General features: G+C 39.9%; 1 protein-coding gene across 1 annotated transcript; it reads right to left on the bottom strand.

The window, feature by feature from the left end:
* Window positions 1-392: 392 nt before the first annotated feature.
* On the bottom strand, window positions 393-12,893 carry med17 (mediator complex subunit 17). Its single transcript, XM_028573195.1, has 13 exons — window positions 12,705-12,893; window positions 10,692-10,936; window positions 10,029-10,192; window positions 9,609-9,828; window positions 9,322-9,458; window positions 8,952-9,033; window positions 7,474-7,626; window positions 6,750-6,880; window positions 5,057-5,241; window positions 4,071-4,208; window positions 2,308-2,425; window positions 1,576-1,735; window positions 393-888 (listed from the first exon to the last, which is right to left on the bottom strand). Exons 2-13 carry the CDS (start codon window positions 10,924-10,926, stop codon window positions 680-682), a joined length of 1,932 nt encoding a protein of 643 aa, XP_028428996.1. The 5' UTR covers window positions 10,927-10,936; window positions 12,705-12,893; the 3' UTR covers window positions 393-679.
* Between the last annotated feature and the right edge of the window lie 21 nt (window positions 12,894-12,914).

Below are 12,914 nucleotides of genomic sequence, written 5' to 3'. Positions count from 1 at the left end.
TTTTAAACAACATTTTTTTAAGTTAGATGTGTACATAAAATAACGGAGTTACTGTCCAAGCAAATTAATTGTGATTTACTTTGATTTATGGGTTCTTCACAACAATTATCAAAGTTGAATCAGGCTTTGAAAAAAGGTTTTATAGCAGGTAGTCTGTATCAGACCTTTGATGCAGTAACAATAGATGGAATGAACAATAAGTCTACTTTTCTCATCACTTACGTACATTACTCATTTTAAAAAGGTGAACTAAAACCTAACACATGGTTCTTTCTTACAGTAGAACTGATGAATCAGACTCTAAAACGCTATGGCTTAAATCAGACAAATTATAAAGATTAAGCAAAACTGCAGAAACACATTCCTCACAATAAAAAGACAATAACCAGAAGTCCTTAGAAAACCTAATAGCTTTATGATATGACAAATCAGCACAAATACATATAGACAGACTTAACGTTTTATTTTGTATCAGATTGTTTGAATTACACACAAACATAAAAAACAGAGCATGCTGCAGACACTACTGGAGGTGGAAAGGAAGAGAAAAGTCAGATTTTCATGAAAATCTCTCTAGAAAAAGTGGGTTCTGTGGGTTTGGTTGTCCAGTTCACCGCCATGTAACTGCATATAAACCATGGCTTTGTATACGGGAAAGGAGTCTGCCGACTGACTGTATCTAAGGACAAGGAGTCAGTGCAGCCATGAGGAGCTCCATCTTGTAGACAAAGTTTCTTCCTTCCATCTTGCTCCAGTGGACCTCTTTGCTCGGCCCTCTGAGGTGGCTCCACTTGGCGTCTTGGATGACGTCACTCTTCGGCAGCTCTTTGGTCTGGGTGCGGGGGAACTGGACCAAAACTTTGCACCCGCTCTCTGGGCCGTTACGCACTGAATAGACCAACAGATACACACAGACAATAAACAGTATTAGTGACTAAAATCTGCTTATAATAATACATCCATGCCAAATTCCTAGTCATTAGAGGTTATGCGGCTATTCAGTGTTCATTCATTGTCTTAGGATACTCTTATCATGTTAGATAACATTAATTCATGATGTTGATGTGATGCATTCAAGGGGGTTATTTTGTGGTGAAGTGTTTTGATTCACTTTCTCAATGACCCCTCGACTTGAATAAACTGTCTGAGTGATTTTAGACAGGCTGTGTGTGGCCTAGGTGCATTCAGTGAGAGCAACGCTCGAGTTGCTACCCTTGTTTGGGAAAAAGGGAAAAAGTTGGGCCATTTAAATCAAAATGCAACAGGTCTCATCTGCTGCATTGTATTCTGGTCAATTAGGCCTAATGTTGGTAAATATCATTTTATGTCTGTTGAATCTCCCTGTTTGATATCCAGATACTGACACAAAAACCTGATAAAACCGATAGGTCAACATTATTTAGCTATGTAGCTGGTTATTGCACTGAATATTTTTTATTTCTTGGACTAAGAAAAACACATACTAGCAACAACAAGTAGCTGATTCTTTTTAACATGCTTCAAAGTTGAATTTGTATAAGTTTTCTTAAGATTAAGGAGAACTTCGTATCTGGATCTTTACCACACTCATCTCACCTGAGATGGCGTACTCTCCATTGGGAGATGCAACAGTGATAGCTGAGGCATTTCCAATGCTCTCCACTGGGCCCAGGCCTACATGGTTACTGAAGCTTAGGACATGCCAGCCCATCACTTTGGCCAGCTGCTGAACTGCATGCACCTGATGCTGCGACATCTGTAGAAGTAGAAATACCATACTTAAAACACTCAAGTAAATAAATAAAGTAAAAGTATGAAAAGTAAAAGCATTGCTTGTGCAGTGAAATGTTCCCTGTCAGCGTTTGATGTTTCTGGATTAATATTCCTGCTGCATTAATGTGTATGCTGCATTTTGCTGCTGTAGATGTTTAAGGTTGTGCTCATTTATATACTGTTGGGTAGTTTAATCTACAGCAGTGCATGTTATTCTATAAGATCATCATTATGTTTGTAGCGTCGCTGTCCTGTGAGAACCACGTATCTCTAAAAAGCTTTAAAACTTTTCATGGTGTCAGAAAAACAGCCCCGTTTTCAGCTTTGTGACGATGCAATTTACCAGCTGATCCAAGAACACATAAAGGAACACGTCATCCTTCAGTTTATCACAAAAGTTCAACATCAACACATCTGGAGATTCATGGTTTTCAGTGGACAGGAAAATCAACTAAAGCTGTCAGACAAATGAAGTGGATTAAAAATTACAATATGTCCCTCTGAGATGTAGTGGAGTAAAATATAATGTTCAGTTCAATCAGGACACTGTGATACCTGCGAGAGGAGGAAGTCCTGCAGTTCCTGTTCCTGGTGGGACAGTGTGACGACACGCCCATCTCTGTGCACCACTCTGATTTGCTCGACGCCGATGTTCAGCTGCAGCTGGATGGACCTAAACACACAGAACATGTTACGCCTTATCTAGGATCGTATGCGTCAGTCAAGTAGAAGGAGACCAACCACGTGCAAGCAAGGAAATACAGGAGGGACTAAAAAATGCATTTCATAAAAGCAGAAACTCATAGCATTTTGCGGCCTGTATTTCACAGCCACGTAAGACTCACTTCTATTTCTAAATTCATAATGAGAGTATAACATGCTGAAAAACAACCGGCATAGCTTCCAATTTACATAATTTGAAAGGTTACTAAAGAGCCTTCACATAATAACAGCAGCTCTTCAAAACATTAGCAGGTCCCCCTCCTTGTATTTCCCACACTGTGTCCCCTTTTCTGATCTGGTTCTTCCTTTGGCTTAATCTACACTACTAAGTTTTAATCTATAAGCAGCATTTTGAGACTTAGACAATCTCCATCCACACAAGAGTTTTCGTTACAATAGCAGAACTAATCTCCGTCCATATTAACACATCTGACAACGCATATCAAATGACCGTTCATGCACACTGGGCATGTGCGTGAACGGTGTAAACGGGAAGCAGATTGTCTGACGTTACTCTGCGGTTGAACATCATGGATGTAAAAGTTAAAAATACAGAAAAATACACCGGAGGAAGAACAACAACAATGGCGAAAAGTAAGAGCAGGGATTTATTAGCTTCGACCGACGACGAAAGGTATACCTAAAAACGATAAGACTGACTGATGTGCATCGTCGTTATCAAAGGTCTCCGTTTGTGCCCTTCCAGACTACAAAGCACGGCCGTAGTACTTGAGTCCGGACTCGAGACGCTTTTCTGTTGTCTCGGACTTGTTGGTATTCGGACTCTGACTTGTCTCGGACTCGCCAAATTTTCTAGTTGGTCTCGACCGAGTCCAGCACCAAATGCTTTTGTTCTAAAGTAACTTTCTCCTTCAAAACAAAACCATAGATGAAGCGTGCTTGTTCAGAAAACAGGTATTAGTTTAATTCAAAATCCATCCAGAACAGCCATCGTGATTGGTCGCCTGGTATACACCTGGCTGCGTCATATTCCTCAATCATCAGGTATAAATTATTATCATTTTGGCCACAGACACAATGTCAGCGAGTAATAATAGTAAGAGTAATAAGTTCAAGAATGGGAACACTTCCATTTTATATTTTAAGTAAATAATATGGCTTAATTTGATCCTATAGTGTTTTATTGCACTTGCTTTTTGATTATTACAAATAAGCAAAATGATCATCTTAATAGAAGATATACTGTCTCTCACATCACATAAATTATGAACAGGTAAGTAAATTGTCTTGAAGAGGATTCTTTTTTTTCTGTCTCGATATTGACTTGTCTCTCATTTGGACTCGGTCTTGCCTTGGACTTGAACCTCTTTGGATTCGATCTCAACTAGTCCTGGTCTTGGACTTGTCTTGGACTCGACAAAGGTGGACTTGACTACAGCCCTGCTACAAAGCAACCCCGGATTCTTCAAACTAAAAACGGGGAAAGCAGTGTTCCCAGATCCTCAGTTTTAGGGGCTCGGAAATGCTGGAGTGGTGTGCCCTTGAGGCGTAAACGTAGCAAAAGACTTTAAAGTTTTAATCCAAAAGGTAGTAGTGCAAATGTAGCCTCTCTTTCCCTCTTCTCCTCCACTTACTTGCAGATCTGCTCGTAGCCCTGAGAGGTGATGAGCACCTTGACGCTGGACTCATACACATCATTGATATTAGACCAGTGAGCCTGGATCTGGGGGTCTTCTATGCGGATTGCCAGGCTGTCAATGGTCCGTGCCGTCCTGGTGATTACAAACAACAATACTGCTGAATTCTGAATTATTATTAAGCAGGTGGCTAAAAATGAAACCGAATACCTACTGCCTTTACTCATCATTATATACTCAACACTGCTTAGAAAAACTTTAAATTTTGCTGAGCTCAAACTATGATGAGCAAAGACAAAGTACGCCATCTTTTGGCCAAATGTGGCATTGCAAACAGTTAGGGGAATGTTTGGTAGTTTCATATTATGTGGCCTGAGCAACGTTTGCTTACTTTAACTGACCTAATAGTACTTAATTGCACAACCTCCAATTATTTTCACTGCAAACCATGGCATTATATACCTGACGCTTCCACCTGGTTTTACATACCATATATATGGTGGTAATACATAGTTGAAGGTTTATTGCTCCTAACTTTACTGTAGCTTTAAATGTTGTGATACAACGCAACGGTTTTGTGAATACGTTACATTCCATTCGGTTCAAACTTCCGAACAAAGCCTCTCTCATCGGTTTTCATTTGTATCGGAAATTGTCACACTGCTTTCCTTCTTGAAGATGTATCTGTGTCAACCAACCTTAAACCAATCCTTCTGTCCTCTGGAGCCTCTCTTATATCTTTCTACTCTCACGTCATCTAAGTCTATATCCTTTTGTGTCTCATTAAAGCTTTAGAACATTGTGAACTGAACCCTGCTTCGTTTCACTTGGAGAATGGAGTTGGAATTGACAACTAGGATTGTAACTGTAGCTAGTTGGCAATAGGTGACCACTGTGGTGCATCAGTAACAATTGTGATCGGATTGTTTCCTAAACATGATCAGTCCTCAAATAAAATCATAGATGATACAACTAAAAGTTACCTGCTACGCAGGAAAATGTGTTTGGCCTGTTTGATGATCTTCTCGAGAAGCCCCTCACTCTGCTGCAAGCTGGAGATTTCAGCTTTGTCGTAGGCCATCGGCCCCGCTAGGCGCATGCGCTTATGGCCAAAGGGGGCGCTGGCAGGATGCGGCATTACCACAGAGCTCAGCTGCTGCTTGTGAAACTGAAACAGAAACGAGGCTGTTGAATGAAATGGGAACTGGTCACATGTAACCATTACGAATAAAGTGAAAAACTTGTACTGATGGTAGTTTTCAAGATATATTTGGGGAAGTATTTATTCTGGTTCAAGTGAGTTGCAGGATGTCTCCAGACAGATGAGTCTGTTTTCGCAAAAATTGTGAAATTTCCTGTGCGGGACAACACACATACACAGTACAGGCCAAAAGTTTGGACACACCTTCTCATTCAATGTGTTTCTTTATTTTCATGACTATTTACATTGTAGATTCTCACTGAAGGCATCAAGACTATGAATGAACACATATGGAATTATGTACTTAACAAAAAAGTGTGAAATAACTGAAAACATGTCTTATATTTTAGATTCTTCAAAGTAGCCACCCTTTGATTTTTTTGATAACTCTGCAAACCCTTGGTATTCTATCAATGAGCTTCATGAGGTAGTCACCTGAAATGGTTTTACCTTCACAGGTGTGCTTTGTCAGGGTTCATTAGTGGAAGTATTTCCCTTATTAATAAAAAATCAAAGGGTGGCTACTTTGAGGAATCTAAAATATGAGACATGTTTTCAGTTATTTCACATTTTTTTGTTAAGTACATAATTCCATATGTGTTCATTCATAGTTTTGATGCCTTCAGTGAGAATCTACAATGTAAATAGTCATGAAAATAAAGAAAACGCATTGAATGAGAAGGTGTGTCCAAACTTTTGGCCTGTACTGTATATAAAAACATAAATATTATTAATGGTGCCAAATCATTACATTAGTTATTTCAACCAGAATCATTGAGTGCAGCCACAGTCTAAGGTCAACTGGCAGCACTAGTGTCAGTGTTCAGTTTTTTAGCAGTGAAAAGTACAGTATACTGTATAAGTTACTTTATTCAGATTCTAATTCTATCTATTCTCCAGACCAGCGAGGGAGGGAGAGCAAATTAGAAAAGAAATTTCCAGATTAGAGCAATAGCCCCTCCAAATGTCTGTGCACGTCCCTGCTGTAATTCAATAGATTACTAGTTATATTACTTAATAATAATAATAATAGCACAAAAATGTCAACTGACATTATACTGACAATTTGTATTTTAAATTTATTCTGATTGTATCCCTGTGATTGTTATTTCTTCCTGTAAACAAGACTCAACCTGGTTGTCAAAAGCCTACAGCTGTAAAAACAGACTGCATTTCTGAACGATAAAGGGTGTATAAGGCAACAAAATATTTGAAATAATGAAATTGATAATGAATTTTTACACAACCCATAAAATAAATCAACATTTTTGATAAGGTTCCCTTAAAAAAAGATTTTTTCGGTTACTACTCTCTGTTGTTAAAACCTTGTTCAAAAATATATCTTTGGCATTTCCGTATGTCACTTTCTTGTAATTCATCGACAAAACTACGTATACGCAGATACAGTGTGTCTGCAAAGAGCTGATGTCTCTACTAGACAGCAGCTTCAGATGAGATGCAGAGTGACTTCCCACCTCTCTCATCATTTGATGCAGATTGTGTTCCAGTACGTAAAGGTGGTCATCTGGTTTGGGTTTCTCTGGAGACGCCCGGTGGTTCTTCTTCTCTCCCGTAAAGTGGCACAGTGAGATGGACAGCTGCAGACCTATAAAAAGGAACAAGGCACGAGTATGGTTTGTTTTATGCCTCTCTACAGAAAAGAAAAATCAAAGCCAACTCCAGAGACAGATGTTTCTACGTTACTCAAATGCAAATATTAGGAATGATGTCTGTACCAGCAGAGCAACTGAACTTTGGATAAAATACTGCTGTAAATTAGTTCTTCCAAGAAGTTGTTTTATCTTTTTCTTTTGTGTTTTGGAATATTTTTGTTCATACCATCTCTCTTCTATGTTTATAGCATAGACATGTCAGTTGTCCATTTTTAAAATACAGTACCAATGTACTACTATTATATATACACTATATACTGTATATAATTAGAATTGAACACAGGCCTATAATGATGCATTTTAATGTTTAATATGAAACGTAGGAAAGCTTTTTTGGACACCTCTTTTGTCGGGCAGGTGCGTAGGATATGATCAAAAGTAGCAGATCACACTACTGACCACTACGCAAGCAATAATTGATTTAGAAAAATACAGCGTTTCGGTCTCAGACCTTCATCAGGTGAAAATGTTTAATATGCAACAAACATAGATAACGTCTAACAAAACATGTCATGAGCGTTCTGACCTGGGAAGGGCTGCGAGATGATCTGATTCTTCACGACAATGTGAGGGATCTGGGATTTAATCTGGACCGCTTCCCTGGACAGCTGGGCAAAGATCTCCTTACACAGCAAGACGTTCTGAGCTACCTCCAGCTTTACGTGCCACAGCTGGGTACCTGGGCGGAGATGGCCGCGGGATGAAGAGCGATCCGGTGAGGAGAGCGGGAAGACATCACAGATGACGTGTGAGGATGTGGAGGGAAAGAGAGTTGGGCCATTTTCGAGATGACATCCATTTCAGACTGATCTCAATAAGTGGTGTATAGGTATGTATGACACGCCAATTTCTATGCCATTTTGGCGTATTATCAAGACGCATACTCGCTTTTTAGCGTGCTTATCAATGCCGTTTGGCCTCCATTGACTTACATTACCTTGCGATTGCATGTCAATTTACGCCGCAGCGAGGAGTATGAAAGCCCGAAAATCCGCATAGGGAGGCTGGTCAGGGGGGTGGACGGGTCTGACAACACAGGACTCTCAACCAGGAGACCGGGCATCGTGTCCCGCGTGTCACGTTTCCTAAACCCAACCGTTTCCTTCATTTCCTAAACCCAACCCGTCCAAAAAGCGGTTATGTCTGCGTCTTTTAGGAACTGTGACACGCGGGTTGGGTTTAGGAAAAGACGAACGGGGTTGTGTTTAGGAAAACAACAAACGTGGAAAGGAAATGTCACACGCAGGACACAAAGTAAACGCCACGCATGGGATGCGATCCCCACTTTCCTCTGTGAAAGTCCTGTGTTTTACCCATCCACCACTCCGACCAACCTTGCTATGTGGCTTTTCGCCCTTTCATACTACTAAGGCGTCAATTCACACGCAATTGCAAGGTAATGTAAGTCATGCTGTATTTTCTTTACCCAATGTATGTTTGTATGTACCTTGTAAAGCGCTTTGTTGGTTTCTTATCTGTGAAATGCGCTCTATAAATAAAATTGGATTGGATTGGAATGGAGGCCAAACAGCGTTGATAAACATGCTAAAAAGCGAGTATGTGTCTTGATAACACGCCAAAATGGCATACAAATTGGCGTGTCATACATACTTATACGCCACTTATTGAGATCAGTCTGATACGGCGTAGACATAGGTCAAATAGCGTACAGATAACACAGAAAGTGGCGTGTACGTTTACGCCAAGTCATGATGTCATGTTGTCCATTTACTGTACTACAGACAGAGATTCAGGCAATTACTAAATCAGTCCTTAAAGTGTACGGCCTGTTGGAAGACGTGCAATGCCATGTTGTCTCTTTCTTTCTTGTTTATTGGTATTTTAAAAAGCCTTTTTTAACATCGAGGCCAGGGGAATACAGATGAAAAATAGCCTTTTGGCTAATTCTGGCACTTTCAACCCATGTATAATTGAGTGTTGGTTAAATTTGCATTGTCCCCTTCCTAAATGAACAGAATTTTAACTCTGGCTTTTGAACCATACCGGCTTTGGTTTTTGGCGGTCTTCTGAACAGGTTGACGGTTCCCAGATCACCGATGTCTGGAGCTTGTTTCTGGATGGACACCTGAAGACATAAACAGTTCTTGACTTTTACAGCTACACCTTTCTGAAATCTTAAAAAAAGGGTATATTATAGGTAAACAGATAAAAAGAGCTATAGGTGTTGTGCGTTTTCCCTGTCTACCAAAGTGGCAGATGGCTTGATGATTTTACACACAACTGAGAACAAATGACCAGCATTTGGCGGGTGCTAATTTCAGACCCTGTTACGCCGAATAGAAAAAGACTGTATTTAAATCAAATGTGCCAATTGTGGAGAGACATGTTGATCCGTGTTTTGTCTTCTTCTCACCTTGATGTAAGCAGATCCCTCCAAGTCACTGGGGATCTGCACATCAAGCGGGCAGTAGTCCTCGGGGATCTTTTTGTCCAGATCAATGTCTGTGTTCTTGATCACCTCAAACGTGCCATGGTGAGGAAAAAGGGAACCTGCATGGGTAGATAGTCAAAACATGTTACACTGGGATTAGTGTATACAAGTTCAAAGTGTTCTCACGTTACTTTGTAGAACACAACAGGACAACTGTGTTTTGTAAAAAGCCTTTCACAGATTTGAGTTTACATTAGAGGCCTTATCACCTGCGCTCCGGTAGCTGAGGTCTCCCAGGATCTTGTCTCCCACTTTGCGTAGTTTCCACTGAGAGCGGAGTCGCAGCAGCTCAGAGTTGAAGTCCCTCTGCCTCCTGTTCTCCAGGTTTTCTGCTACTGACTTGCTGAGCTTCTCTGCTCCCTTCAGGAGGAGCTGCGCTGCTGTGCCCAATGATTTCTTTTTACTTATCAGCTGGAACACCTGGGGGGTCTGCACGAAGGGCGAGAAAAACAAAGAAACAGAAGGTGCAAAGATCTCCTTGAGAAATATAAACCACAGAAAGTCATCATTTTTGTTTCACGTTTCATTAGTGTTGCATTCACCACTCTGGTATTATCTGTAGGATCCTTACTCACCCTCATATAGATGTTAAGTGATGGTAGTTAAAGTGATATTCTTTAGCAGTTTACCTTGCCAGCTGTTGGATCCTGAGACACTGGGTCTAAGGCCATGTACTTCTTCTCCTTCACCACGCTGAGGACATCATGGAGCACACACATCTCTGTCAGGGCACTGCGCAGGTTGTTACGCACCGAGTCCCAGGGCCAAAGAGATGGCTGAAACTTCACTGTGCCTGTGTAAGAATACTGTTAATTAGATTGGTATGTTACGCAAAGTCTCTTTACCTTATTGTGTTTTTATTATTTAACTAAATGTTCTTACTTGAACTTGACGTAAAAAGACCTTAACTTCCTGGTTGTTACTTATTTTAATGAATTAAACTATCAACTTAATGTACCACCTTTAAGACAAAGGGCCATGCAGCTGAAAAAGCCGTTTGTTGGTCGAAGGTTGTGCAACTTATTTTTCAATTTGAAAAATTAATAAACTTGCGTTAGAAAAGAATAATAGAAAATATAAGAAAAAGCTGAATTACCAACGTCTCAATTTTAATATCCTACTTTTCTTTAAATGTATGGAATTCCCTCACATTGTGTGTGGGTGTTCCCCTAGCAAGCAATCAAATCTTTTTTCTATCTGAAATCCATTTCTCAAAAATAGTTAATCAGTGATGGATCAAACAGAATCTAGCTCTGGCTCTAAATGTCCCTGCTTTCTCTAGAGCATGTTACCTTCTTCTTCCTCTGGCTCCTGCTTGCTCCACTCGCGGTCCCTGGGTTCGCCCTCCGTCCCATCCTCCTCGGAGTCAGATCCCTGGCTGAAGTCAATTCTTTGGGCCAACTTTGCCAAGTTCTGCGACATGGACAGAGGGGGGACGTATGTTTCTGTTCCATCCAGGGCCACTTCCTGCACCTGCTTCTCACAGGAAGACTCAATGCTGACCCTTACTGCTGGACCACCAGACATGATGACAAGGCTGATAGGAGGAACACAAGCACAGTCTGAAACACGGTGGAGCACAAAGCAAAGTGGATCTCTAAATGTTCTTTGACATCTTTTAAAGCCAGTTTGAATAAGTAGACCAAAGACAAATTCCCTTCACAAAATGTTTACAATAAATAGAAGATGCACAAACCACAAAACAGATCTGCATAAGTGGACTTGGTATCTAATCAGGGAGAAAATAAACTGTATTTTACCACCTCCAAAATCTAAAACTTAAGTGGTCACGTTTAGTCATCTACTTTAACTTTAGACTAAGATCTTTTAAGTCTTTAAGAACTTTTCGGGACCTGTTCAGGAAGTGCTCTATACTTTTTGCCTGTACTTCACTATATCTCAGAGGTAAATATTGTAGGGCTGTGCTCGATTGAAGAAATTCTTAGTCGACTAACACTCATTCAATTGTATCAACTAATTGATTAGTTGATTTAATCGACAGATCTGTAAATCTGAGTTTCTCGGCAAAGAGTCGTGTAAAAGCACCACTTTAATTCTTGTGTTTACCAGAGATGTGCTCGTACGTTTATGGAAATAAGTCATTCAGCACGAAAAAAAGCATAAAACATGACTAATGGAATAAAGAAATCTAAGTTGACTAAGACCAAAACGACTGATTAGTCGACTAATCGACTAAGAGGGAGCAGCCCTACAATATTGTAGTTTTTACTCCTCTACATTTGTCTGACTGCTTTAGTTACTTATCAGATGACAGCTTTCCCTTTCTTCCTGTCCAGTGAAAATCACGTATCTCCAGATGTGTTGATGTTGAATGTTTGTGATAAACTGAAGGATGAAGTCTTCCTTTATGTGTTGAGTAAATTCTCCTACTTCTTAATCTAAATAAAGTCTTTAAAAATCCTCTCGGATCAGATGGAAAATGCATCGTCACAAAGCTGAAAACAGGGCTGTTTTTCTGACACTATTAAAAGTTGTAAACCTTTTTAGAGATGCGTGCTTCTCACAGGACAGCGATGCTACAAACATATGATGATCTTATAGAATATGATGCACTGCTGTAGTTTAAACTACCCAACAGTAGCTATATAAAAGGAGTTAAAATGAGCACAACCTTAAACATCTACAGCAGTAAAATGCAGCATACACATTAATGCAGCAGGAATATTAATCCAGAAACATCAAACGCTGACAGGGAATATTTTACTGCACAAGCAATGCTTTTACTTTGTACTTTTTATTTTGCAGAGAATACTTTACGTTACATACTTTAAGTGAAGTTTGAATCCAGAGTTTTACTGGTAACGCTGTGGTATTACATTACTTTACATACTTTAAATGAACTCTGACATCTCTCCATTAGTGCATGTATAGGTACTGAGCATGTGTGTGTAATTCAAGCCTGTGTGTAATAACAACAGAGTGAAACCATTGTAATTTCCCCTTGCGGGATTAATACAGTATACATTATTATTATTAAGTTTGAATGCATGAGTTTTACTGGTAACGCTGTGGTATTAGTACTTCACTTAAATGATCTAAATACTTCTTCCACCACTGCTGGGTTGTCTTTAACCCTTAAAGAGGTTTTCTAAATAACTGCATCAATAAATATTACTAAATAGTGGCTGCACTAGCTAGCTAACTGCATTTGATTGTGTATTTCTGCGTCTGGCTAGCGTGACAAGCTAGCGTTAGCTCCTCGCTAATCTCACAGGACAAAATAAAACCACGGCGCTGGAAATAAATGGCCAAATGAGAACGTGTTTTATTCGTGTTCATCTTACCTCTAGTATGCACTAGCTAGTCACAAGTATAAAGGTTATTCACTTCAATTGAGGAGTATTTTCCAGCAGGGAAGTAAATGATTCATTATTCGCTTTCTACACAGTCAGGAACAACAGCACTCTACCGCCCCCTAGCGTCAGGCTCCTTCTTCTTCTTCTTCCTCTTCTTTTTCTTTTTCTTCTTCTTCTTCTTCTTCTTCTTCTTCTTCT

Source organism: Perca flavescens, chromosome 3 (assembly GCF_004354835.1).
Source record: "Perca flavescens isolate YP-PL-M2 chromosome 3, PFLA_1.0, whole genome shotgun sequence".
Taxonomy (NCBI): Eukaryota; Metazoa; Chordata; class Actinopteri; order Perciformes; family Percidae; genus Perca; species Perca flavescens.
This window is presented reverse-complemented; position numbering and strand designations above follow the sequence as displayed.